At 35.4% G+C, this 25284-nt stretch overlaps 1 protein-coding gene across 1 annotated transcript in view; it reads right to left on the bottom strand.

Annotated features, from left to right (window-relative positions):
* Window positions 1-699: 699 nt before the first annotated feature.
* Window positions 700-25284, bottom strand: part of LOC123556069 (GTPase-activating protein skywalker-like) — a 52499-nt gene continuing 27914 nt past the window's right edge. Inside the window, exons 8-11 of the mRNA XM_053548944.1 lie at window positions 20495-20650; window positions 14547-14705; window positions 8947-9155; window positions 700-7833 (exon numbers count right to left, since the gene is read on the bottom strand). Of these exons, the coding sequence (XP_053404919.1) occupies window positions 7698-7833; window positions 8947-9155; window positions 14547-14705; window positions 20495-20650 (660 nt within the window). The 3' untranslated portion in view covers window positions 700-7697. The remainder of the gene's footprint in view (window positions 7834-8946; window positions 9156-14546; window positions 14706-20494; window positions 20651-25284) is intronic.

Here is a 25284-nt window from a genome sequence, read left to right as displayed (position 1 = left end):
CATACATGGATTAATTGGCTGCAGGTACAGTTAATTTGGTTTCAATTACACGTTGAAAGGCAGGTGTTCCTTTCAGGGATGGCCTAGCATCATGAGTATCACGTGACCAACATTCGGATGGTTTGCTTCATCATATCAAAACGCGGTGTGATCGACGACACTTTGGCGACCGTAACTACTTATTCTAGAAAGCAAACCTTATTCCGATGCCAGATGAATTGCATGATTGGGCTTATGAAGATGATCCCTATTGCTTTTGAGGTCAGTAGGTCAAAGGTAAAGGTCACAGGGGCCTGAACTCTGAAAATTGTTTCTGCTCAATAACTTGAGAAACACTTGACCTAGAACCTTCAAGCTTGGCAGCATGATTTGGCTTATGAAGTAGATGCCCCCTATTGTTTTTTGCGTCAATAGGTCAAAGGTCAAGATCACAGGGACCGGACTGAAGCTTGAAAACGTTTTACACTTAATGACTTGAGAACCACCTGACCCAGTATCTTCAAACTTGATATCATGATTGGGCTTATGAAATTGATGACCCCTATTGTTTACGAGTTATTAGGTGAAAGGTCAAGGTCATAGTGATCACAGGACTGAAAATGGGACAACCCACCATGGTGGTGGGGGTGGGGGGGCATATGTGTGTTACAAACAACTCTTGTTAAAAGCGTAATGCAAGAAGAGGACAAAATCTGTTCGTATTTTTGCACAAAATTTATTTATTTATAAATACCATAATAATATTGAGTCTTAACAAAATGAAAACCAAGCTGAGATGCTAAACAGAGTAACAAGTATCCACCTTGATTATATACATGTACATTAACAACATCGTTACAAGTATTTGTTCAGTGTCCGATAACAGGCAACACCAGCACTTAAAGGGGCATGCCTGCAGGTAAAAAGATTATGCTAATGAAGTGTCTTAAATAAATGGGGGTTTCTATAAAATACCAAGAAACATAAATCAAGTGTTATTTAACTCAGCCTGTGAAGTACTACACTATTCTGTGAAATAACTGTTTTTCGTTGGCATGAAATTTCATGCTTTGGGCTAAAAAGGTCAAACTCCAACAGAGTTATCTCCCTTGACGCTTCGCTCATTGATCACTGCCAACACAATGTTTTTAGCTAAAATTCAGCTAAGTGGACTTCTTTCAGTTATATGATTAATTAGTTGTTTTTTCCCCAATGTTTTCGAAGTTTACACTTCTTTTAGCACAGGCGAATGTTCCATAATGAAAAAAATAATGATTCTGAATGAAAATAGGTATTTATTTACACAACCGGTAAGTATCCTGAAACGAAACTGAAAGTAAATAAACGAGTATGTCGACGTTGATCTTTGACGCCGTTCACTATTATAATGCTGTCATTTGACCCAAGCCGAAACAGATGGAGGCTTTTGAATATTTTTCTGCTGGACAAGATATGTTATTGTCAAAAGTTTGGTATATCATATGAAAATATAAGTTAATTTTTAAACCGATCATCACGTGATGAACCATGGTCACGTGAATGTTGTGGTGGCAGTGATCAATGAGCGAAGCGGCAAGGGAAATCACTGCGTTGGAGTTTGTAAAAAGGTTTGTGGGGATACAATTTTGTGAATTCTTTAATATAAAAGGAATGGGACTTTTTTCTATTTGTTGGGATTTGACTTGTGGATGGATACAATAAAAAAAAATACAAAATTAGTCCCCAATGAAAATTAATGAATTCACAATTAAAACTATAATTCTACAGGACTTTAGTACCAAGTGACTTATAAACGCCTTCATATTTTACAGATTATATGAGCCGTGCATCCGCGCAGTCTGGTAAGGATCCATGCTGTTCGCTAACAGTTTCTTCAATTCCAGTAGGCTTTAAAAGCGAACAGCATGGAGCCTGACCAGACTGCGCAGATGCGCAGGCTGGTCTGGATCCATGCTGGTCGCAAACCCACTATGTTGGGTTTTCTCATGGCACGGCTCATATCATTGATTAATCAACATTTACTTTCTGTTTTATGTCAAAGTAAAAGCTTTCTTCTTACATGTAATTTACAATTACGAGCAAAGTAAAGAAATGTAAATCAGACAGAAATCTCGAGGAAGGCCCCCTTTAAAAACTACAAACTTTCAACAACAAAAAAAAAAAAAACCAGAGTAAAATATCAACTTAACATATGAATAGATTTCTATGTAACATAAATACTAATGTAAATAAATAGCTTCTTGAATATGGCATAATATTTTATGTTAATTTTTTGATTGACTAACATGACACAAAACGGCACTGAAGATTCGACAATGCCAAGGGTAATAACTCTTCCTCTACTAAATCTAGCTATTTCTTTTATAGCACATATCTTTTTAGGCAATATAGAAATCATAATATTATACAATACTGTACATACAGATTAAATGGAAGTGAGGCAAATAGTACCATTTATTCCGAATAATTTAATACTTATCATATTTCAACATTTTCTTTATACAATCAGGTGTTTATGGTTGCATTCAAAGCTTTATGAAATCTCAGCCACTAAAATATTCCTAAGTGTGTATCATTTTTTATTAAATCAACAAAATATATAAACCTATGCAAACTTCTGAAGACTTTAGGTGTGATGTAACCACCTTAAGTAACATCCAATAACAATAACACATTTGAGCCGCGCCATGAGAAAACCAACAAGGTGGCTTTGCGACCAGCATGGATCCAGACCAGCCTGCGCATCTGCGCAGTCTGGTCAGGATCCATGCTGTTCGCTAACAGTTTCTCCAATTCCAATAGGCTTTAAAAGCAACAGCATGGATCCTGACCAGACTGCGCGGATGCGCAGGCTGGTCTGGATCCATGCTGGTCGCAAAGCCACTATGTTGGTTTTCTCATGGCACGGCTCAATTTTATTGATACATACTGCAAACTTAAGTCTCGAAATATTTAACACATAACTTAATAAAGTAACATAAAGCATTGCACAGAAATGACTATAACTGACTAAACATATTACAAATGATGTAATCATAAACAGAAAATAAAATTGTGCCCTAACAATTCTTGGTTTAATAATTTCACCCTTATAATTTACCCCACTATTATGACAAAATGCTATATTCTCATTTGACAGCTTTTTATATTCCTTATATAGGACAATAGTGCCGCACCATGAGAAAACCAACGTAGTGCATTTGCGACAAGCATGGATCTAGACCAGCCTGCGCATCTGCATAGTCTGGTCAGGATCCATACTGTTTACTTACAGCTTTTTCTAATTGCAATAGGCTTTGAAAGCGAAGAGCATGGATCCCAACCATCTGCGCAATCTGGTCTGGATCCAAGCTGGATCGCAAACACACTATGTTGGTTTTCTCATGGTGCGGCACATTTATTAAATATTTCAACAACAACTTTACAAGCTTTTATGAACACCTATAAACAACAACTGGCCTATTACATGTAATTAATTTGCATTTTGCATATTTTATTACCAATAAGCCACACCCAATTAGATCTATGTTTAGCTCCCCAATCATTTTGTAAAGCTACCTAACATGCACTGGAAAAAATAACCTAAATATACTTTCTAAAAGCCTTTACATCCATGAAATATCAGAATTTTAGCAATATATATATATGAGCCGCACCATGAGAAAACCAACATAGTGGGTTTGCGACCAGCATGGATCCAGACCAGCCTGCACATCCGCGCAGTCTGGTCAGGATCCATGCTGTTCACTAACGGTTTCACTCATTGCAACAGGCTTTGAAAGCGAACAGCATGGATCCTGACCAGACTGCGCGGATGCGCAGGCTGGTCTGGATCCATGCTGGTCGCATAGCCACTATGTTGGTTTTCCCATGGCACGGCTCATATTTAAAACAAATGTAACATGTAAGTATTTATTAAGCTGAAAGAACTTAATACTTATATATAAAAATTCTATACTGAATAAAAATGGCCACTGTGATTATATGGCAACACTGGCATCCGGGCATTTTCAGATTTTTTTTTATCAGACAGTTGAAAACTTTCCAGCCATAGGAAGCTGCACATAGATCAAATTTGGTATTGCCTTATCTAATGTCTAAGCAAACGTCAATCAATATGTAACATACTTTTACAACATATGTCGCAATACTTTGCTAGTTCATATTCAGAATTTTTAAAAAGTATAGTCTAAACTGATCAAACTTGAGGCAGACAAAACGCACATTATTATGAAAGTTTGAAACTGTACAAAAGAGCAAAGATCTACAAACTGTTTTCACGGCTAGATCATTTTCTCATTTTTTCTTTCAAAACACATTTTACTGATAACACTTAAACAACAATGAAACAATTATTATAATTTGGCATGGTAAATTCATTCCAAAACTACATGAAATAACAAAATCTAGAGAACAGTTTGTCAACTTAAAGCAAAACAAATATAATAATTTCTTTCTGAAAATTTTGATTTATAAAGATCTCCTCACAACAATAATGCTACAGTGAGACACCTCTCGATTGGGCACCAGGGCTGACTTGCTTAGGCACCAGGGTGGACTTGCCCGGGCACCAGGGCGGACTTGCTTGGGCACCAGGGTAGACCTGCTTGGGCACCTGGGCGGATTTGCTCAGGCACCAGGGGGAACTTGCTCAAGCACCAGGGCAGACTTGCTTGGGCACTAGGGCGGACTTGCTCGGTCACCAGGACGGACATGAGCCATTCATGTGGTTGATCGCCGATTTTTATCATATAGTTTACTCTAAGTATCTTAAATTCAAAAGGATTGAGCATTTTACTCTGAGATAACCAAAATTTGGCGTAAAATGATATTTTGGGCAACGTGTTTTTGGGTCAGGACTTGAAAAAATCTTCAAGACAGCCAGAATGTTTGAAATATCGGGTCTCAACTGTATTTTGTATGTCTGGATTGCTCGGAAACCTGGATAAATCAAGTATTCTGAACATCCTCTTGAGACATTGAGTGAACATTGTTTTACATAACTGTGACTAGATACTGAACAGAAAATAATTTTAATACTTAAATGATTAAAAAAAAAATTGAGTCACATCATAGACGTAAATATTGGACAGACAGTTTTTCAGATGAAAATGAATAAATTATTTAACAAAATCTGAATACAAATAAACTTTTAGTATTAACATTTATAATGTGAAATATATAATATTCATAATTATAATTTATAATGTGAAAATCATAATATGAAAAGTTATGTTTTATTTTCATTTAAACATAACAACATTGACATCATGTTGAAATACTTTTTTGGCTCCATATAGGTGATGAAAAAAAAGAGTGCTACCATATTTTGATCTACTATTCTGTGTAAAAGAAATTTCAAAATCATAACATTATTACAGAATAGTGTTACACTTAATTCACACATCAATTATAGTTATTCTTCATTCACACTGTTTACACACACAATATTGGTACTTGTGAGAAATAATAATACGAGATCAAAAATTCATAAAAATAATTATCACCTTTTCTGAAAAACAGTCAGGAAGGGTTGGTGAGATATGTTCAAAGTGAACAAGCCATGAAACTACAAAAAAGACCCAACTGAAAAACAAGAAATCACTTGAAACCAAAGGACACTGAGATTCGAAAAAAGATACCTGAAATATGAAGGGACTTAACTGTTATCAACCGTTGAAAATAATTACAAACTTGATAGCCTCCCTTCAATAAAACGGCTTTTTTTTTTAAAAATGCACCAACAGTATAAAACTTATTCTTTCACATAATGAAGATGACTTTCTACTTTTAAATCACCATAAAGAGACGATAAAGACTATAAAAAAAATCAGACAGAACTAAAACGGGTATTAATTTTCCTCATCAGAAAAGTGTGCAAACTTTTCTTATTTGTTTATTTGTTCAAACCTGTTCCCCACAAGTAACTACCAACTTATCCACATGAATCAAAGGTAGAGGAGGAAATGACAGACTTCAGACACACTATCTTTTATGAAATCACCATGGAGAACATTATGCTTTGCCCGAGAAATGAAGTCACGACCACATGATTCATAGATCTGCACTCTCCGTACTGAGCAAAGAAGAAAGGTGTCTTGGACTTTTCTACTATGCAGAAGTATACTATTTCTAAATATTATGCAAGCTCAAGAAGAGCCAGACCTAGTTTTAGGTAAAATATGTACACTATTTCTCCTTTGCTTACAAATTATTCACTTCTTCGCTTACAACTAATTCCCCTGACAACTGTATAGGAGACCAATGCAGGGAGCATACTGAGTTTTACATTGAAACATACAAAGCTTCGCAAATTTCTCAAATGTACATAGCATGACTTCGGAAGTGTGCACACAGTCCAAACTTTCCGCAAAACCAGAATGACCACCTTACAATGAAGACCTCAAATATATTTGATCTTATGCAAGAACTATTAACTTATGGAGATGGTATCACAATAGAAAATAAACAACATGAATTGTTTGTATTGTGTGTTTTAATCGGCCTGGCAGTGAGGGGTTTTGCGATGGTCCACTGCATTATTGTGCAGGATAAGTAGTATATCTGACAACCTGATTTCTTATTTTTTCAACAACCATTTACCTCACATTGTAACCAATGTAGCCTTGAATTTTAGTTATTGGTTACCAAAAGATTACAGAACTAAACAATTATATTGCTCTACCTATTTTGCTTGTGTTTTTTTTTAGATTACCATTATTTGCATAAGTCCGAGATTAACTCCGCCCTGCCAGGTCGAATAAAACGCACAATAGGCAGTCAAATATTTCAGTAACATTACAACAGTGTTTGTTGCTTCACAACAGTAAGTTTGTGCTACATTTGAAAACTTATCACAGGAGTAAGTTTTACAACATTATATGAGCCGTGCCATGGGAAAACCAACATAGTGGGTATGCGACCAGCATGGATCCAGACCAGCCTGCGCATCCGCGCAGTCTGGTCAGGATCCATGCTGTTCGCTAATAGTTTCTCCAATTCCAATAGGCTTTAAAAGCGAACAGCTATGCTGGTCGCAAAGCCACTATGTTGGTTTTCCCTTGGCGCGGCTCATATTATAAGTGAGGTATACATAATACTACATGTATTTCACTGGTTAACATGGTTAAATTTGAAATTTTAACTTTATTCCTGTGTTAAAGGGTATAACAGCTGCACTCAAATCTCTAGCATCTGATTGGCTGTTTCAGGGCAGACTTTTGAAACAGACCAATGGCAAAGCTGCATTTGGAGACTGGTTCCCAACTATCCAGCCTCAATTATATAACCTTATAGTCTGGTTCTCTGTAAGTTTCTACCACTGTTTGAAAGTGTAGTCTTCATATTACAACAGAAAGTGTTACAATTTCATCACTAACCCAAAGCAACTTCATGCAGAAATTATTTCCCTTGACTCTAGCAATTCATTTATGCAGAAATTATTTCCCTTTGCTCCGGTTATTCAGTGATGCAGGAATAATGGCCCTTGACTCTGGTGATTCAACACATGCAGGAATTATTTCCCTTGATGTTGGCAAATCATTTATGCAGAAATTATGTCCCTTGACTATAGTGATTCAGGAATTATTTCCCTTGGCTCTGGTGATTCAGGAATTATTTCCCTTGCCTCTGGTGATTCAGTAATGAGAGTTTGTGTAACTACTGGAAGATCTTAAGTTTTGTTTTATCCCAACAAGACAGTGTAGTAACCTAAATCATTATACAAAACCATACACTTCGACAACTTTACACTGGAAATCTTCACTCTTGCTCAATGGTTCATTGTTGAATGTATCACATTTCTCGGACCGGCAGTGAAGAAGGTTCTCATCCAATGATATTGCTTCACCATGTCTGAAAGTAATGTTTTAAAATGTTTATTATTACAAGAGGCACTTACCAAATTATCACCGGCATAAACTATAACAAGACATCAATATATTTTATAGTTTAAGTAGGATAAGAAAATTTCAACACTTTGAAGGTTAACACCTTTTTTTCAGTAATTCTTTGTATATGCTTTCCCTATAATGGCGTATCTGAGGCAGCTCAGGGTACTAAAAATGTGCAACTTTCTATTTATAATATTGATAATATGCCCAGCTGGTCTATGGTTATTGCCTTTATACTACAGTTTGTAGTGCATACAATGTGTGTGAAGATTTCAGTAAAAATATAGAAACAACTTTATAAACTAGAATCTCATTGATCTTAGTCATGTACTGTTAAAATTACAGTGTCAAACAGTTTCGCCAGTAAAACGAGCTTCACCTACTGCAAGGCTTGTTTGAGTCTTACAAAAAGGAAAATCAGTTTTTATAATGTGTACTTCATTTCTCAAGTCAGATATTACAGACAATAAGAAACTAATCTTTTTTCTAAACACAGTATTTTAAATTCAAAGGGAATGCATTCATTAGCATTTTACTTTGAGATACCTGAACTTTGACTTAAACATTGTTAAAATGGTTACTTTGAGCACATGCTTTTGGGACGGGACTTAAAAATGTCTTCTTTTGAGGCAAGTGAGTTCAAGATAAAGGAGTTTCAACTGTACTACACTATAAAGCAATCAGATCCCTCATTTCAAACAAGCTGCTAGGTTCCTATGTTAAAGTAAAGGTAAGCCTTATTTAACATTACATATGATCAACAGTTAAAATGAACTATAATCACTTGGGCAACCAAAATAATATTCAGTAATCTTAAATACTGACTTTGGCTTCTTTTAATGCCCGGTACAACCCTTTCAAGTGAGTGCCAAGCTAGCAAGCTTCCAGCACCATTTTTTAGGTCTCTGGTACGACACATCCAGAAAATGAACTTCCCTGACCTCCTACACTCAAAGCCGACATTACCACTGACATGTATGTAGGGGCATCCATCCAATCTTCTCAGTTCTGGTAACCAAAACATTTTCTCCTTAATCAAAATACAACAATAACTAAGTATATAAAGACAGCATACCCTCCTCCTACAGTGAGAATGGTCCTATCTCCCGCCTGGAACATGCTTGCTGTGTTTGGAATGTTTTCCTGTGTCAGCCCCACCCACTCGTATTTCTTCTTCTCCGGCCACAGTGTAAACAGGAACGTTTCGCCTGTACCGAAGTATGACAGTAACTGGCTCTTCTGTCGCCTATCTCTCCAACAGGTAGAACAAAATGCTCCAAATACCTGGAGTGGAAAGTTAAAATATTTCCTATATTTAACCCTTAGCCTGCTGCAGGCGAATTTAACAGCCTTTGCAAACAGCTTGGAACCAGATCAGACGCCGATTAAATCGGCGTCTGATCAGGTTCTAAGCTGTTTGCTACTCTGACAATATTTCTTCGAATTTTGGAGCAAATTGAATGAACTTTACAATTTTAGCAGACGACATTTCCAGCAGACGACAATTTATCTAGCATGCTAAAGGTTAAACTGATTTTAAGAGTTCTATAAAGAATTCAATTCTTTGAATTTTTAAAGAAGACCATCCATGGAACATCCCTGTAAATTTTCATCAAAACTGGCCTGGTGGTTTAGGAGATGTTGTTTAAAGGAAAATGTTGATGGACGACAGACAATCATTGACCACAATAGCTAACCCTTGAGCACTTCCTGCTCAGGTGAGTTAAAAAAACATTCTTGCATACCAAATGTCTACCATGGTTCCCTGGTTGAACCCGAGATATTTTCAGTTTGGTTACATTACAGATAAAAAGTTTCAGCTAATCAGCGATGTTTCACAACAAATCTTTGGTTTATTCTAATTTATTTTTGGCTGATTGTGAAGCAAATTCTATAACCTATTAATTGCTCTTGACAACTCAATCCTGATGAAGTCTATTGCCATGAGGGTATGAGAGAAGACAAGCTAGGTTCCCTTTTAATGCTAAGTTCCAAGCAAGAGAGCGACCGGTACCATTCTTCACATCTTTGGTATGACATGGCCAGGGATCGAACCCACGACCTCTTGCACTCAAGCGGACACTCTACCACCAGGCTATCAAGGGCACAAATCATTGCAAACCAATCAAAATCAATGGCGAAAAGTGTGACAACATAAGGGAAAGAACTATGAATTTCATAACAAGAGGACCATGATGGTCCTGAATCGCTCACCTCTTCCCACATGACCCAGTTTTGAGTATGATGTCGTTTTTTCTATTATTTGACATAGTGACCTAGTTTTTGAGCTCATGTGACCCAGTTTTGAACATGACCTAGATATTATCAAGATAAAAATTCTGACCAATTTTCATGAAGATCCATTGAAAAATATGGTCTCTAGAGAGGTCACAAGGTTTTTCTATTATTTGACCTATTGACCTAGTTTTCGAAGGTACGTGACCCTGTTTTGAACTTTACCTAGATATCATCAAGGTGCACATTCTCACTAATTTTCATGAAGATCTCATGAAAAATATGGCCTCTAAGAGAGGTCACAAGGTTTTTCTATTTTTATAACTACTGGCCTAGTTTTTGACCGCATGTGACCCAGTTTCGAAACTGACCTAGATATCATCAAGGTAAACATTCAGATCAATTTTCATGAAGATCCATTGAAAAATATGGCCTCTAGAGAGGTCAAAAGATTTTAATAATTTTAGACCTACTGACCTAGTTTTTGACCGCAGTTGACCCAGTTTCAAACTTGACCTAGATATCATCAAGATAAACATTCAGACCAACTTTCATACAGATCCCATGAAAAGTATGGCCTCTAGAGATGTCACAAGGTTTTTATATTATTTGACCTACTGACCTAGTTTTTAATGGCACGTGACCCAGTTTCAAACCTGATCTAGATATCATCCAGGTGAACATTCTGACCAATTTTCATAAAGTTCCATTCAAGGGTATGGCCTCTAGAGAGGTCACAAGGTTTTTCTCTTTCAAGACCTACTGACCTAGTTTTTGATTGCAGTTGACCCAGTTTCGAAACTGACCTATATATCATCAAGATAAACATTCAGACCAACTTTCATACAGATCCCATGAAAAATATGGCCTCTAGAGCGGTCACAACGTTTTTTCATTATTTGACCTACTGACCTACTTTTTGATGGCACGTAACCCACTTTCGAACTTTACCTAGATATCATCAAGATGAACATTCTGACCAATTTTTATGAAGATCCATTCACAAGTATGGCCTCTAGAGAGGTCACAAGGTTTTTCTATTTTTAGACCTACTGACCTAGTTTTTGACCGTACGTGACCCACTTTCGAACTTGACCTAGATATCATCAAGATAAACATTCAGACCAACTTTCAGACAGATCCCATGAAAAATATGACCTCTAGAGAGGTCACAAGGTTTTTCTATTATTTGACCTACTGACCTAGTTTTTGAGGGCACGTGACCCACTTTCGAACTTGACCTAGATATCATCAAGGTGAACATTCTGATCAATTTTCATGAAGATCCCATGAAACATATGGCCTCTAGAGAGGTCACAAGGTTTTTCTATTTTTAGACCTACTGACCTAGTTTTTGACCGCAGTTGACCCAGTTTCGAACTTGACCTAGATATCATCAAGATGAACATTCAGACCAACTTTCATACAGATCCCATGAAAAATATGGCCTTTAGAGAGGTCACAAGGTTTTTCTATTATTTGACCTACTGACCTAGTTTTTGAAGGCACGTGACCCAGTTTCGAACTTGACCTAGATATCATCAAGGTGAACGTTCTGACCAATTTTCATGAAGATCTTGTGAAATATATGACCTCTAGAGAGGTCACAAGGTTTTTCTATTTTTAGACCTACTGACCTAGTTTTTGATGGCACGTGACCCAGTTTCGAACTTGACCTAGATATCATCAAGATGAACATTCTGACCAATTTTCATAAAGATCCCACGAAAAATGTGACCTCTAGAGTGGTCACAAGCAAAAGTTTACGGACGGACGGACGCACGAACGGACGACGGACGCTGCGTGATCACAAAAGCTCACCTTGTCACTATGTGACAGGTGAGCTAAAAAATATAAGAGGATTTTACAAAAAATAAGTAAAATAAGATTTGACGCAGAAGATAACAAGAAACTCCCATTAGCTGTCTCAATATAATAAATTTCATAGCGCAAGGTATGTAAGGTAATACCAATTTGTCAAAGTAATTAGAGAATAAATTAGTAAGTCATGACTTGTAAGGTAACTTCTCCTTAGAGTGTAAACATAGTGAAAAGCACCATTTTACCCTGACTACTGAAGACAGAATAAATATTTTGATATAACTGAACTTTGCACTGCACTATGTGCAATTTTCTGCCTTTGGCAAAACCAAATTTAACATATAAATTACACACCTGTATTGACATTTCATTACAGTTACACGATTGCTTCAGGCTACATGAGTTACAAATCTAAAATCATGCACGATTTCATGTAAATGATTAATTCAAAATCTTATGAAAAAAGCATGTTTCTCTGTACACTTAAAACCAGAGTATAACTTGAAATTACGACATCCATCGTGTTTAGAAACCCACAATAGTTGTAATACAAGGCGTAAACATGCGCTCAATGCCCAGTCTGCTCATACATCCTGTAGCAACAGAGAACGTAATGTACTGTATGAACAACATAATACGTAACAGGCCTTCTAGTGAATTGTGGCTTTATTTGGCATGAACCAGATATAAACTTTAAATCACGCTACATTTTTCAGAATGTGGTTGCAGGACCTTTTAGAATATTTATGGTTAATGTCAATTTTATGGCAAACAGTGTACTTTTACCTGCATAAAAATCGGGCAAAATCACGACTTAAAAAAAATTACCTTCAATTTCATTTTTTTTTTTATAATGAAAATGTTCCTTTTATACTAACTAAGATATCCTAGGAGTTTTAAAACAGTCCATTCACAAACAAAATCAGAATTGAATTAAAAAAAAGAATATGGTGGCAAAAATGGCTGACAATGTATAATATCCAAACAAATCAATTCCTGGCAATAAATTAACCTTTACCCTGCTAAATTTTTAGAATGGACTGGACCATCATTCAATTTGGGCAGTACCATCTATTATTTGAAGGGGTGTTCACTGAAAATTTACTGACTACACGGATGTGCAGGCTGATCTTGGTCTGCACTGGTCGCAAAGGCAGAATCACATGCCGCCAGCAGGCTAAAGGTTAAAAACTATTGTAATTAATAATTGAAAACTAAAGAAGTTCCTATAACCACCCTTGGGGTTTCTTCAGAATGATGTGTTACATCGATGATATTGTCTTATATTTAAGACGGAATCAAGGATAACCGATGTTACAGAAAAAGTGGATCAAACACTAAGTGTAATTTGTGTACTTACTGTGTTTTTCTTTGGCTTTATAAAATACAGTTTAGAATTACAAAACTGTATAATTCCATCAGTATAAATCAAGATCAAATATTAGGAGTCTGTCACTAAGTCATACAGCTACTAATAACAAGAGCTGTCACTAATGGTGACAAATGCCCCTACCCCCCCCCGCAGCACCTTGACCTTTGACCTGGTGACCCCAAAGTCAGTAGGGGTCCTGTACTCAATAAGTACTATCAGCATGTGAAGTTTGAAGGTCCTGGGTGCAGTGGTTCGCAAGTAAAGTGCCTTCATGCAAAAAGTTAACGTTGTGACGAACGAACGGATGGACAGTTGAAAACTAATATGCCTCCCTTCGGGGGCATAAAAACTATTACAGGACTAAAAATAGACAAATAACAGGCAAAAGTTATGCTATATGCCAGTCAATAGTCTGGTAGTAGACTATATTCAGACAGTCAAGTCAATATTCAGGCAGCTAATCACAATTAAGACAGCCAGTCAATAGTCAGGCAGCCAGTATGTAGTCAGGTAGCCAGTAAGTAGTCAGGCAGCCAGTAAGTAGTCAGGTACAGGTCAAACAGTCAGGTAGCCAGCTGGCAATCAGGCAATAGACAGAACATTTGTCTTGTTACTCATTTAGTTTCTTCTTTGATAATTACCATGACAACATTTTTCTTTGTATGTCATGTTATAAATTAAACACTTTTTAGTTTTGGCAAGTGTCACTTCAGCACTAGGTAATAACTCACCAAATCCATTCAAAACCATACTAGGGCAAATAATTTTTGCTACTGCCAAATAAGGCATTCGGTAAGTGTGTAATGTATTATTACATAATCGATTTTAAACTCCATTAAGTTACAATGAAACCACAGGTATCACTTTTTTTCCATATTAACATGTAGATTTAAACCTTATCATGCTGGACACGATTGATTCTGCCTTTGCGACCACTGCAGATCATGATCAGCCTGCACATCCATGCAGTCTGATCAAGATCTACACTGTTTGCTATTCAGTCAGTGTCTTTTTGGTAAGCACCCCTTTTAACAGTTCATGGTACTGTCAAAATTGAAAGATGGACAAGTTCATACAGAAATTTAGTAGGATAAGGGATTAGGAAATATGCACGAGTTATTTTGTGGATTAATACTGTGCTCCCAAATACATGAAATTTCCGCTACAGATTCTAGCAGATTTCTCACACAAAGTTTAAATAATCTATAAGTTAAACAATTTATCGCAAAAAGACAAGCAATACTGACCTCATCTTGTGTAGTTTTGATAACTATAATGGTTGGCTGATGGTTCTCGACCCTCTGGTACAAGGTGACTAGACTGGTACCGTGTTCTTCTGACGTGTATAACAGTTCCGGTTGACAGATCGCGTAGCGGGTCGGTATCCACTTCAATATTGCATACAACTGAAAATAAACAATGGAAATTTTGAACATTTTATTGATGCTTTTGTTTAAGGGTACCTCCAAAGAAGGATAATATGTATAAACAGATTTACCAGCAGGTTTATACAAATGTTGCTAAATGTTAGGCCTTCGAAAACTAATATTATTAAAATAATGTGTCAAACAATATTTGCGACTAAAATATGAAAGAGAAGACTTGCACAAAATCTTTTCATAAATAGATACAAACTGACATAAGGTGGTTTAAAAACTTTCACTAATTAACAAGAGCTGTCCGTAAGACAGCCAAGCTCGACTATTCGAAATATTGTCACAGAAGCAGGAAATTATTACCCAAAATGTTAAATATCAAAAGAGTTTTAAGTTCGAAATGGGACATAATTTGACCAAAATACATATCAGAGTTATGGGACTTGGTGCTATCAACAAGTTTTATAACCCCGAAGAAACATGTGGAAGAAAGAATAAGTCAGTAGTGAGGTGGTTTACTGCTAAATTTTATTAATTTTCATGAACAGTATAGCTATGATGTTTTTCTATATGGCTACTGTAAAAAGAAGGAATGGAAAGCTAACAGGGAACAAGAGTGCCAGAATGTCACAATAAATGCCCGTTGCAGCAAATTTCTTTACTCTAGCAGCTGTATTTGCAAATGGAATGTTAATTTTGTTTAGTAATCATAGTAAGTCTTTTGGGTTTTTTTAAGTCCACAAAAAATTCCTTACCAGGTAAAGATACCTTATATATAATACAAGAGCTGTCCGTAAGACAGCCAAGCTCGACTATTCGAAATATTGTCACAGAAGCAGGAAATTATTACCCAAAATGTTAAATATCAAAAGAGTTTTAAGTTCGAAAGGGGACATAATTTGACCAAAATACATATCAAAGTTATGGGACTTGATGTTATCAACTAGTTTTATAACCCCGAAGAAACATGTTAAGTTTCAATTCAATATCTGCATTAGTTTTGGGGATAGTAACTTGCATGTAAAACTTTAACCAGAATTTTCTAAGTCCAAAAGGGGGCATAATTTAACCAAAATGAAGGTCAGAGTTATGGGACTTGGTGCTATCAACTAGTTTTATAACCCCAAAGACACATGTGAAGTTTCAATTCAATATCTGCATTAGTTTTGGAGATAGTAACTTGCATGTAAAACTTTAACCAGAATTTTCTAAGTCCAAAAGGGGGCATAATTTGCTCAAAATACATGTTAGAGTTATGGAACTTGACCCAGTGAGGTTGGTAATTGACCTAGAAAAAGAAAAAATAAGTTTCAAAGCTATATGCCTTTAAATGATAGCTGTATGTACTTGCATGCAAAAACTTAACCAAGGTGCGACGCCGACGCCGACGCCAGGGTGAGTAGAATAGCTAGACTATTCTTCGAATAGTCGAGCTAAAAATCATTACAATACAGTAAATAGATATACAGCTGAACTCTTAGAGTCTAAACTGAACAGCCTCAAGACCAGGGTAAAAGTTTGATTTTCGGAGGCATTTTTTTTTAGTTTAGACGACATAGTTATAAAATTACCTAGGAACTTAATTAATTTCAAATCCTGGTCTTGTTTAGTTACTAATGAAAAAACACCATTTAAGTCTTCATGGACATATGCAACCAAACAGAGTAAATTTTGGTTAATGAAATTAAAGGCAAGTGCCAAAACAATCTTATTGCCTTTGACACTGTTCACTTTCCAGGTGTAATTTTTTGCTGATAAATAGAGGATCGATATGAAAAAATTGTATGGTTTCTGGAATATAGGAGGGTTCCGGTTTACAAGGGTATTTTTTAATGGAACAAGAGCCATGTTACACATGGCTAATCCCCCCGCCGGGCATATTATAATTGAAGGCTAAAGTTCCTGGCAAGTTAGTGTCTGAAATTATTAATTTTGGGGAAAGCTTTGAAGAACCGTATAGTTGTGGTCTGCATCATGGGGTTTTAAAGATGTGGAAGAAAGAATAAGTCAGTAGTGAGGTGGTTTACTGCTAAATTTTATTAATTTTCATGAACAGTATAGCTATGATGTTTTTCTATATGGCTACTGTAAAAAGAAGGAATGGAAAGCTAACAGGGAACAAGAGTGCCAGAATGTCACAATAAATGCCCGTTGCAGCAAATTTCTTTACTCTAGCAGCTGTATTTGCAAATGGAATGTTAATTTTGTTTAGTAATCATAGTAAGTCTTTTGGGTTTTTTTAAGTTCACAAAAAAATTCCTTACCAGGTAAAGATACCTTATATATAATACAAGAGCTGTCCGTAAGACAGCCAAGCTCGACTATTCGAAATATTGTCACAGAAGCAGGAAATTATTACCCAAAATGTTAAATATCAAAAGAGTTTTAAGTTCGAAAGGGGACATAATTTGACCAAAATACATATCAAAGTTATGGGACTTGATGTTATCAACTAGTTTTATAACCCCGAAGAAACATGTTAAGTTTCAATTCAATATCTGCATTAGTTTTGGGGATAGTAACTTGCATGTTAAACTTTAACCAGAATTTTCTAAGTCCAAAAGGGGGCATAATTTGCTCAAAATATATGTTAAGAGTTATGGAACTTGACCCAGTGAGGTTGGTAATTGACCTTGAAAAAGAATAAATAAGTTTCAAAGTTATATGCCTTTTGGTAATAGCTGTATGTACTTGCACGCAAAACTTTAACCAGAATTTTCTAAGTCCAAAAGGGGGCATAATTTGCCCAAAATACATGTCAGAGTTATGGGACTTGGTGCTATCAACTAGTTTTATAACCCTGAAGACACATGTGAAGTTTCAATTTAATATCTGTAGTAGTTTTGGAGATAGTTACTTGCATGTAAAACTTTAACCAGAATTTTCTAAGTCCAAAAGGGGGCATAATTTGCCCAAAATACGTGTCAGAGTTATGGGACTTGACCCAGTGAGGTAGGTAATTGACCTAGAAAAAGAAAAAATAAGTTTCAAATCTATATGCCTTTTAGTAATAGCTGTATGTACTTGCACGCAAAACTTTAACCAGAATTTTCTAAGTCCAAAAGGGGCATAATTTGCTCAAAATACATGTCAGAGTTATGGGACTGACCCAGTGAGGTAGGTAATTGATCTAGAAAAAGAAAAAATAAGTTTCAAATCTATTTTGCCTTTTAGTAATAGCTGTATGTACTTGCACGCAAAACTTTAACCAGAATTTTCTAAGTCCAAAAGGGGGCATAATTTGGCCAAAATGAAGGTCAGAGTTATGGGACTTGGTGCTATCAACTAGTTTTATAATCCCGAAAACACATGTGAAGTTTCAATTCAATATCTGCAATAGTTTTGGAGATAGTAACTTGCATGTAAAACTTTAACCAAAATTTTCTAAGTCCAAAAGGGGGCATAATTTGCTCAAAATATATGTCAGAGTTATGGGACCTGACCCAGAGAGGTAGGTAATTGACCTAGAAAAAGAATAAATAAGTTTCAAAGCTATATGCCTTTAAATGATAGCTGTATGTACTTGCATGCAAAAACTTAACCAAGGTGTGACGCCGACGCCGACGCCAGGGTGAGCTAAAAATACACCTAAAATGGGAGAGTAACATCTATGTTGTACCACAGAAAAGTGGTCTTGTTTTTTCCCTACGGTCAATTATAAAAATGTTACAACTTACAATATAAGTTATTTATAGTAACAACTAAGGGAAGTTAATCTTACAAAAAAAAAAAAAAAAATTTGCAAGTCCACACAAAATCTTTATCAGGTAGAGATTGGTCAAAATACACCTCAAAATTGGATTTAGCATGCATGTTGTACTACAGAAAAGTGGTCTCGATTTTTCCCTACGACTAGTAATGAAAAAGTTACAATAAAAGCTATTTAAAGTAACAACAAAGGGAAGTAATTCTAAAGAAGGGAACTGCGCATGACACTTCGTCTCATGATGGTGTATAAGTGTGCCAAGTTACACCAAAATCCCTCCATGCATGAAGAAGAAATGCTTCAGACGAAATCATTCTTGTATCTGACCTTTGGCCTCTAAGTGTGACCTTGACCTTAGACCTGGATCTTGTGTATGACACTCCGTCTCGTGGTGGTGAACATTTGTGCCAAGTTATATCAAAATCCCTCTATGCATGAAGAAGAAATGCTCCGGACAAGGTTTTCATTCTTGTATCCTTTGACCTCTAAGTGTGACCTTGACCTTAGAACTAGGGACCTGGTTTTTGCGCATGACACTCTGCCTCGTAGTGGTAAACACTTGTGCCAAGATATATCAAAATCCCTCCATGCATGAAGATTTGCTCCGGACAAATTTTTTTAAGAAAATATGATAAAGGGGAATAACTCAAAAAATAGGCAAGGTAGAGTTATTGTTCTTGCACACTGCACTTCCTCCCAATGTGTTCTATCAGTGTATGAAGTTTGAAGAAAATCCCTCCAGTACTTTTGGAGTTATGCTCCGGACAAAATTTTTTAAGAAAATATGATAAAGGTGAATAACTCAAAAAATAGGCAAGGTAGAGTTATTGTTCTTGCACAATGCACTTCCTCCCAATGCGTTCTATCAGTGTGTGAAGTTTGAAGAAAATCCCTCCAGTACTTTTTGAGTTATGCTCCGGACAAAGATCGTTGCGGACGCACGGACGGAGAGCATTTCTAATATCCCCTTCGCCTTTGGCGGGGGGATAAATAAGAGGGCCAACTTCCGTGACTGCAAAGTTTGTTCAGTTTGGAGGACTTTCCGGTATTCAGAGGTTACGGTTTAAAGGGGTTTTAAGGTATATGAAGAAAAAAATGGGCACCTTAGTGCAAAAAGTGGGTTAATGCTTCTTTAAATCAATGTAATCATCTGCTTTTTGCGCTGAGATGACGATTAAGAAACAAATCTGTATAAAATTATATGTACATTTTAACAAGAGCTCCGCCTGCAGGTACCATCGCTTGTCTGCAAGTGCTGGACAATATGTAAGAAAAGAGTTATAGTTCAGATTTCAGTACAAAAAAGGCCATAATTCTGACAAAACACATATCAGATTTATGGTTCTCGGCCTGCATTATGAGTCTCCTTATGATGATAAATAAGTGTGCAAAGTTTCAAAGCTGTAGCTCTTATAGTTTTTGAGAAAAGGTGGACCTAAACAAAAAATTTAACCAACGCTGATCCGACACCGATGATCAAGTGACGATAAAACCTCGTTCAAAAAACAGACGAGCTAAAAATATCTAAATCAACAAACAAAAAAAAACAACATCAACAGATTTCCCAATCAAGCTGAGCTCTGTGCAATAGTGTTGATGGCACTGTGATACCTACTAGAACTTCAACTTTCAACAAACAAATTTGTTTTGAAGGTAGTGAGCAATAATGACAAACTGGAATTTCTGCTCATCTATTACTTTGGCATTAGGCCGTATTAATGTAGATCACAGAGCAATGTGTTTCATCAACAATCAGAGAATACCAAAATCAAATACAGACAGAACATAAATGAATGGAAATTATACCCCACTGTCATTACAGGTACTGACTACCTTACAATTTTAAATGTTTTTAAATCTCCTCACTAGTATAAATTTTTTACAAAGCATTTCACACTTATATTAGAATATAATATCAAAACTAACATTAATAGCATGAAAATTCCATAACACAAGGGATATAAATACTTTCATTCAAGTTTCAGCTATAAAAACAGTAAAACTGTTACTTTACTTCAATTATCAAATCAGAAATTTTATAGGTAAATAAAGTTTGGCACTACACAAAGAAGAGATTAAGTTAAAAATAAATTCCCATTCATAAATATTTTACCTTGCAGTCCTTAAATCCAGCTTTAAAATTGGAGTTTCTGAGCACAATGTCTTTAAGATGGAGACTTATTTTTCTCTCTAACTCACATTCCACAGTCTCCTTATGTCTCAGTTTCTTTATCCAACTCATGCAGGAACTCATCTTTAAACACTCATTTTATTTCTTTGACTTTATGATTAGATATACTTTGGCTCCTTTAATTTTTATGTCTGCTTCGTACAATTTCATCCCAGTCTATATCATTTTTTAAATGTCAATATTTCCTCTGACAACTACTACATATTTTAATTGGCATCAATATGTTTCCAACTCTGACATTTTTCAATATAAAAAATATCTAAAAAATATAAAAAATAACAATTCAAAAAGTAAACAAACTGATAGAATTTTTTGTGTTGTATTCTCCATTAAAAAGTTATCAAATTTAATTTAACCATCAGCATGCTAGACACGACTGATTCTGCCTTTGCGACCAGTCAGTACCTTTTTGGTAAACACCCCTTTTAACAGTGAATGGTATTGTCCAAATTGATAGATGGATAAGTTCATTATGGAAATTTAGCAGGGGTAACGGTTAACTGCATGCTGCACTAGCAATAAAAACATAACTTCCGCAAGAAACAAGTTAATCCAGCAACAATAATTTCCTTAGTGCACTATCTAAAAGATACACCGGTTTAATCTGCACAAAAATGACCTTATCTTCAGATTAAATGCATTATTTTTTTTCTAAATATTTGCTCTTAATGCACATTTTAAAATTTATTGTAACAATTCACCTTTTGGAAAAGCATGCCCTTTGAAGCTGATGATAAGAAAATAAAAGTATAAATTCCAAATCTTTAATAGCTTATTTATTTCGTGCACACTTCACTCTTAAATGCATTCTAAACATTTTTTTTTTTCATTTTAAGTTACTTAATGAAAAGACTTAAAACTCACGATTACATTAAATCATAATTATCACTGATCAAATTTTGCAATGAACAGACTGGTTTGCATGTGATTTTTCATATCAATTTGTGACCAATATTACACAATTGACCAGTATATGATTGCAGCAGTGACCTCCAGACATGTGAGAATTTCCTTACATCATTTTGACATGACTCAATATACAACATTAAACTAAAGGTATCTTGTTTGTATCAAACATTAAAATTAGATTTAATTATTAATTAATTATAGGTATTTATATATTTTGATAAAATTTTTTCCAGCTATAAATGGAGAATACTGAAAAAAAAAAATCTAACTGAAAAATTAACATTATCATTAAATTAACCCTTATCCTGCTAAATTTCTATAATGAACTTGTCCATTCAATTTGGATAGTACCAATAACTGTTAAAGGTGCAGTGCTTACCAAAAAGATACAGACTGAATGGCGAACAGTGCAGATCATGATCAGACTGCATGGATGTGCAGGCTGGTCATGATCTACACTGGTCGCAAAGTCAGAATCAATCGTGTCAAGAATGATAAGGGTTACGGTAAAGAAAATCTTCACATTATCTAAATATCTTAATCATTAAATGAAGGTAAAACATATCTAATTAAAAAAATGTTAATAATAGAAATTTAAGTACACGAGAATCCTAGGAAAACCTATATTTTATGAGGATTGATTTTTTATATAATGCTTTGTGTCAAAATACTTGTAAAGTATTTGAAAGGGAACTTATATCTTGACTGTAATATACTGGCATTAATGTGAGGGTGTTAAACGATGATAAAAACGATATCATATCTTTGTTATCATTTAGAGGTAACTAGTACACTGCCCCGCTAGATTTTAGTATGAATGATAATCTTGTGACCAGTTCTATATTTTAGATATATTTTTATTATGAAAATCATTAAAATAACATTAAGTCATTATTTTATCAGAGTGCCCTTACCTTTCTACAGTTTATTACTTATCTAGAAATAATTATAGCTAAACATATGTGCATTTGATTCGGTCTGCTACTTCAAAAGATATTCCAGACAGAATTTGATATGGTAATAATTTAATTAGTAAGTGTTAATTAGTATCAGAAAGTAATAAGCCACTGGAGTAGACAAGTACTGGTCAGGTTTTAATATATGCATGTGTGATATGATTGGTTGAAGTATGATGCATGTGTGATGTGATTGGTTGAAGTATGAAGTGGGCGTGAATGAATAGGTTGCAGAGTTTGGAGGGAAAGTTGAAAGGAGAAGTCAGTTAGATTTAGGTTTTCGTTTTAGGCACTGGAAAGTCAAAATTAGTCAAAATTGATATTTTAATATTTTAGGCAAGAAATACTTTGGAAACTTTGAGAATAATACATTATCATGTACTATGAATTGATAAATTGGAATTATTGAAAAGTGATACAACATTATTATTTAGAATGGAATAAAAGAATATTAGAACTCTACCACTTGTTTAATAGTAGCTAATTTCCCCCAGAAAAAAGGACCCCGGTTATAATCACATGCTGAAATGACCGATGCTTAATTATTCAGGCACCTACTTCTGATTCAAAATAAACAAATACAATAAAATATAAATTTTGATGTTTGTATGGAAGCATGTCACTTTGAAGTGACCATTAGCATAACCAATTAAGATTTCAAGTAGTCACTGTGAAAGCCATAAATACAGCATATTTTGTTTGGTATAAACTTAATATATGAGCCGTGCCATGAGAAAACCAACATAGTGGGTGTGCGACCAGCCTGCGCATCCGCGCAGTCTTTGGTCAGGCTCCATGCTGTTCGCTAACAATTTCTCCAATTCCAATAGGCTTTAAAAGCGAACAGCATGGAGCCTGACCTGACTGCGTGGATGCGCAGGCTGGTCTGGATCCATGCTGGTCGCAAACCCACTATGTTGATTTTCTCATGGCATGGCTCATTTAACTGATAATTTGCTTTCTTTTTGATTTTTCTATCAGCATGAAAAGTGAAGTCTTAGAGTGTTTATTTCTCAGTATTAAGGTAATGGACAATACATTGGAAGGACAATGTGAAATTTCAGTGTGATTACATATTCTTGTATGCTATTTTGGCAATCTAAAATGGACATTAAAGAAAATTCCTTTTTCATAACAACAAGAAAATACCAAAATTGCATACTCATTATAGGTGCACTACCTTAAAGCATTAAAGTGGCTACCTAAACATTAATGCTCAAATGGATGACCAAAAGTCCATTTTAGAAATTTAGCAGGGTAATGGTTAAAGTGCGTAATACTACATCAAAAGATGAATGCCCCCCCTCCCCCATGACTGTTAGAAATTATGGCACTCTTTAACAAAACTAATTAAGTAATGACACAGAAAAATCTACGATCATTTTATGTATTGACACACTTGCAAACTTCCCAAAGATGCAAAAACAGCCTATCTCAATCAACAAAACCTATCAAAGATAAATCACTCTAGTTTTACTTTCATCCAGTCCCAAAGTACTTCTTTATCAAAGAAAACATAAATTCCTTTTTCCCATTTCACTTTGAACAAAGATACTAAATTTAAAGAAATTGAAGTTATCCTAGATACACTAAGCCTTCAATTCACACCTTAAGACTGTCTGTATATTTACAATTTACGGTTTATTTACATCTTTCTCGTAACTGCTCACTGCACTCGAGGCGACAGACGAAATAAAACGTCCACTTCCTCACATACACTTGTTTCGATCTATTTCAACTTTTTGAAATTTAATCTAAAGTACAGGCGTGCCAAATCATAAAGACACAAAATACCTTGAAGAAATTAAGTAAATCTGTCGTGTTGAAAAAAAAAAAACTCACATTTTCTGTGTTGTAATCCTTCCCCTGCTCAATTAACAGCTTAAGAACCATTTCAATTTGGTCTTAAAATGTGTTTCAAATTTGCGTAGAACCTCATTTAAAATGCACCTTTGTTTTTTCTAATTAAGAGAGATAGTGGTAAATATTTTCTAATTACATACCAGAGACAGTGGTGTGTTTTCTAATTACATACCAGAGACATTGGTGTGTTTTCTAATTACATACCAGAGACATTGGCAGTGTTTTCTAATTACATACCAGAGACAGTGGCAGTGTTTTCTAATTACATACCAGAGACAGTGGTGTGTTTTCTAATTACATACCAGAGACAGTGGTGTGTTTTCTAATTACATACCAGAGACAGTGGTGTGTTTTCTAATTACATACCAGAGACAGTGGCAGTGTTTTCTAATTACATACCAGAGACAGTGGTGTGTTTTCTAATTACATACCAGAGACAGTGGCAGTGTTTTCTAATTACATACCAGAGACATTGGCAGTGTTTTCTAAATACATACCAGAGACAGTGGTGTGTTTTCTAATTACATACCAGAGACACTGGAAGTGTTTTCTAATTACATACCAGAGACAGTGGCAGTGTTTTCTAAATACATACCAGAGACAGTGGTGTGTTTTCTAATTACATACCAGAGACACTGGAAGTGTTTTCTAATTACATACCAGAGACAGTGGCAGTGTTTTCTAAATACATACCAGAGACAGTGGTGTGTTTTCTAATTACATACCAGAGACACTGGAAGTGTTTTCTAATTACATACCAGAGACAGTGGCAGTGTTTTCTAAATACATACCAGAGACAGTGGTGTGTTTTCTAATTACATACCAGAGACAGTGGCAGTGTTTTCTAATTACATACCAGAGACACTGGAAGTGTTTTCTAATTACATACCAGAGACAGTGGAAGTGTTTTCTAAATACATACCAGAGACAGTGGTGTGTTTTCTAATTACATACCAGAGACAGTGGCAGTGTTTTCTAATTACA

This window comes from Mercenaria mercenaria, chromosome 7 (assembly GCF_021730395.1).
Source record: "Mercenaria mercenaria strain notata chromosome 7, MADL_Memer_1, whole genome shotgun sequence".
Classification (NCBI taxonomy): domain Eukaryota; kingdom Metazoa; phylum Mollusca; class Bivalvia; order Venerida; family Veneridae; genus Mercenaria; species Mercenaria mercenaria.
This window is presented reverse-complemented; position numbering and strand designations above follow the sequence as displayed.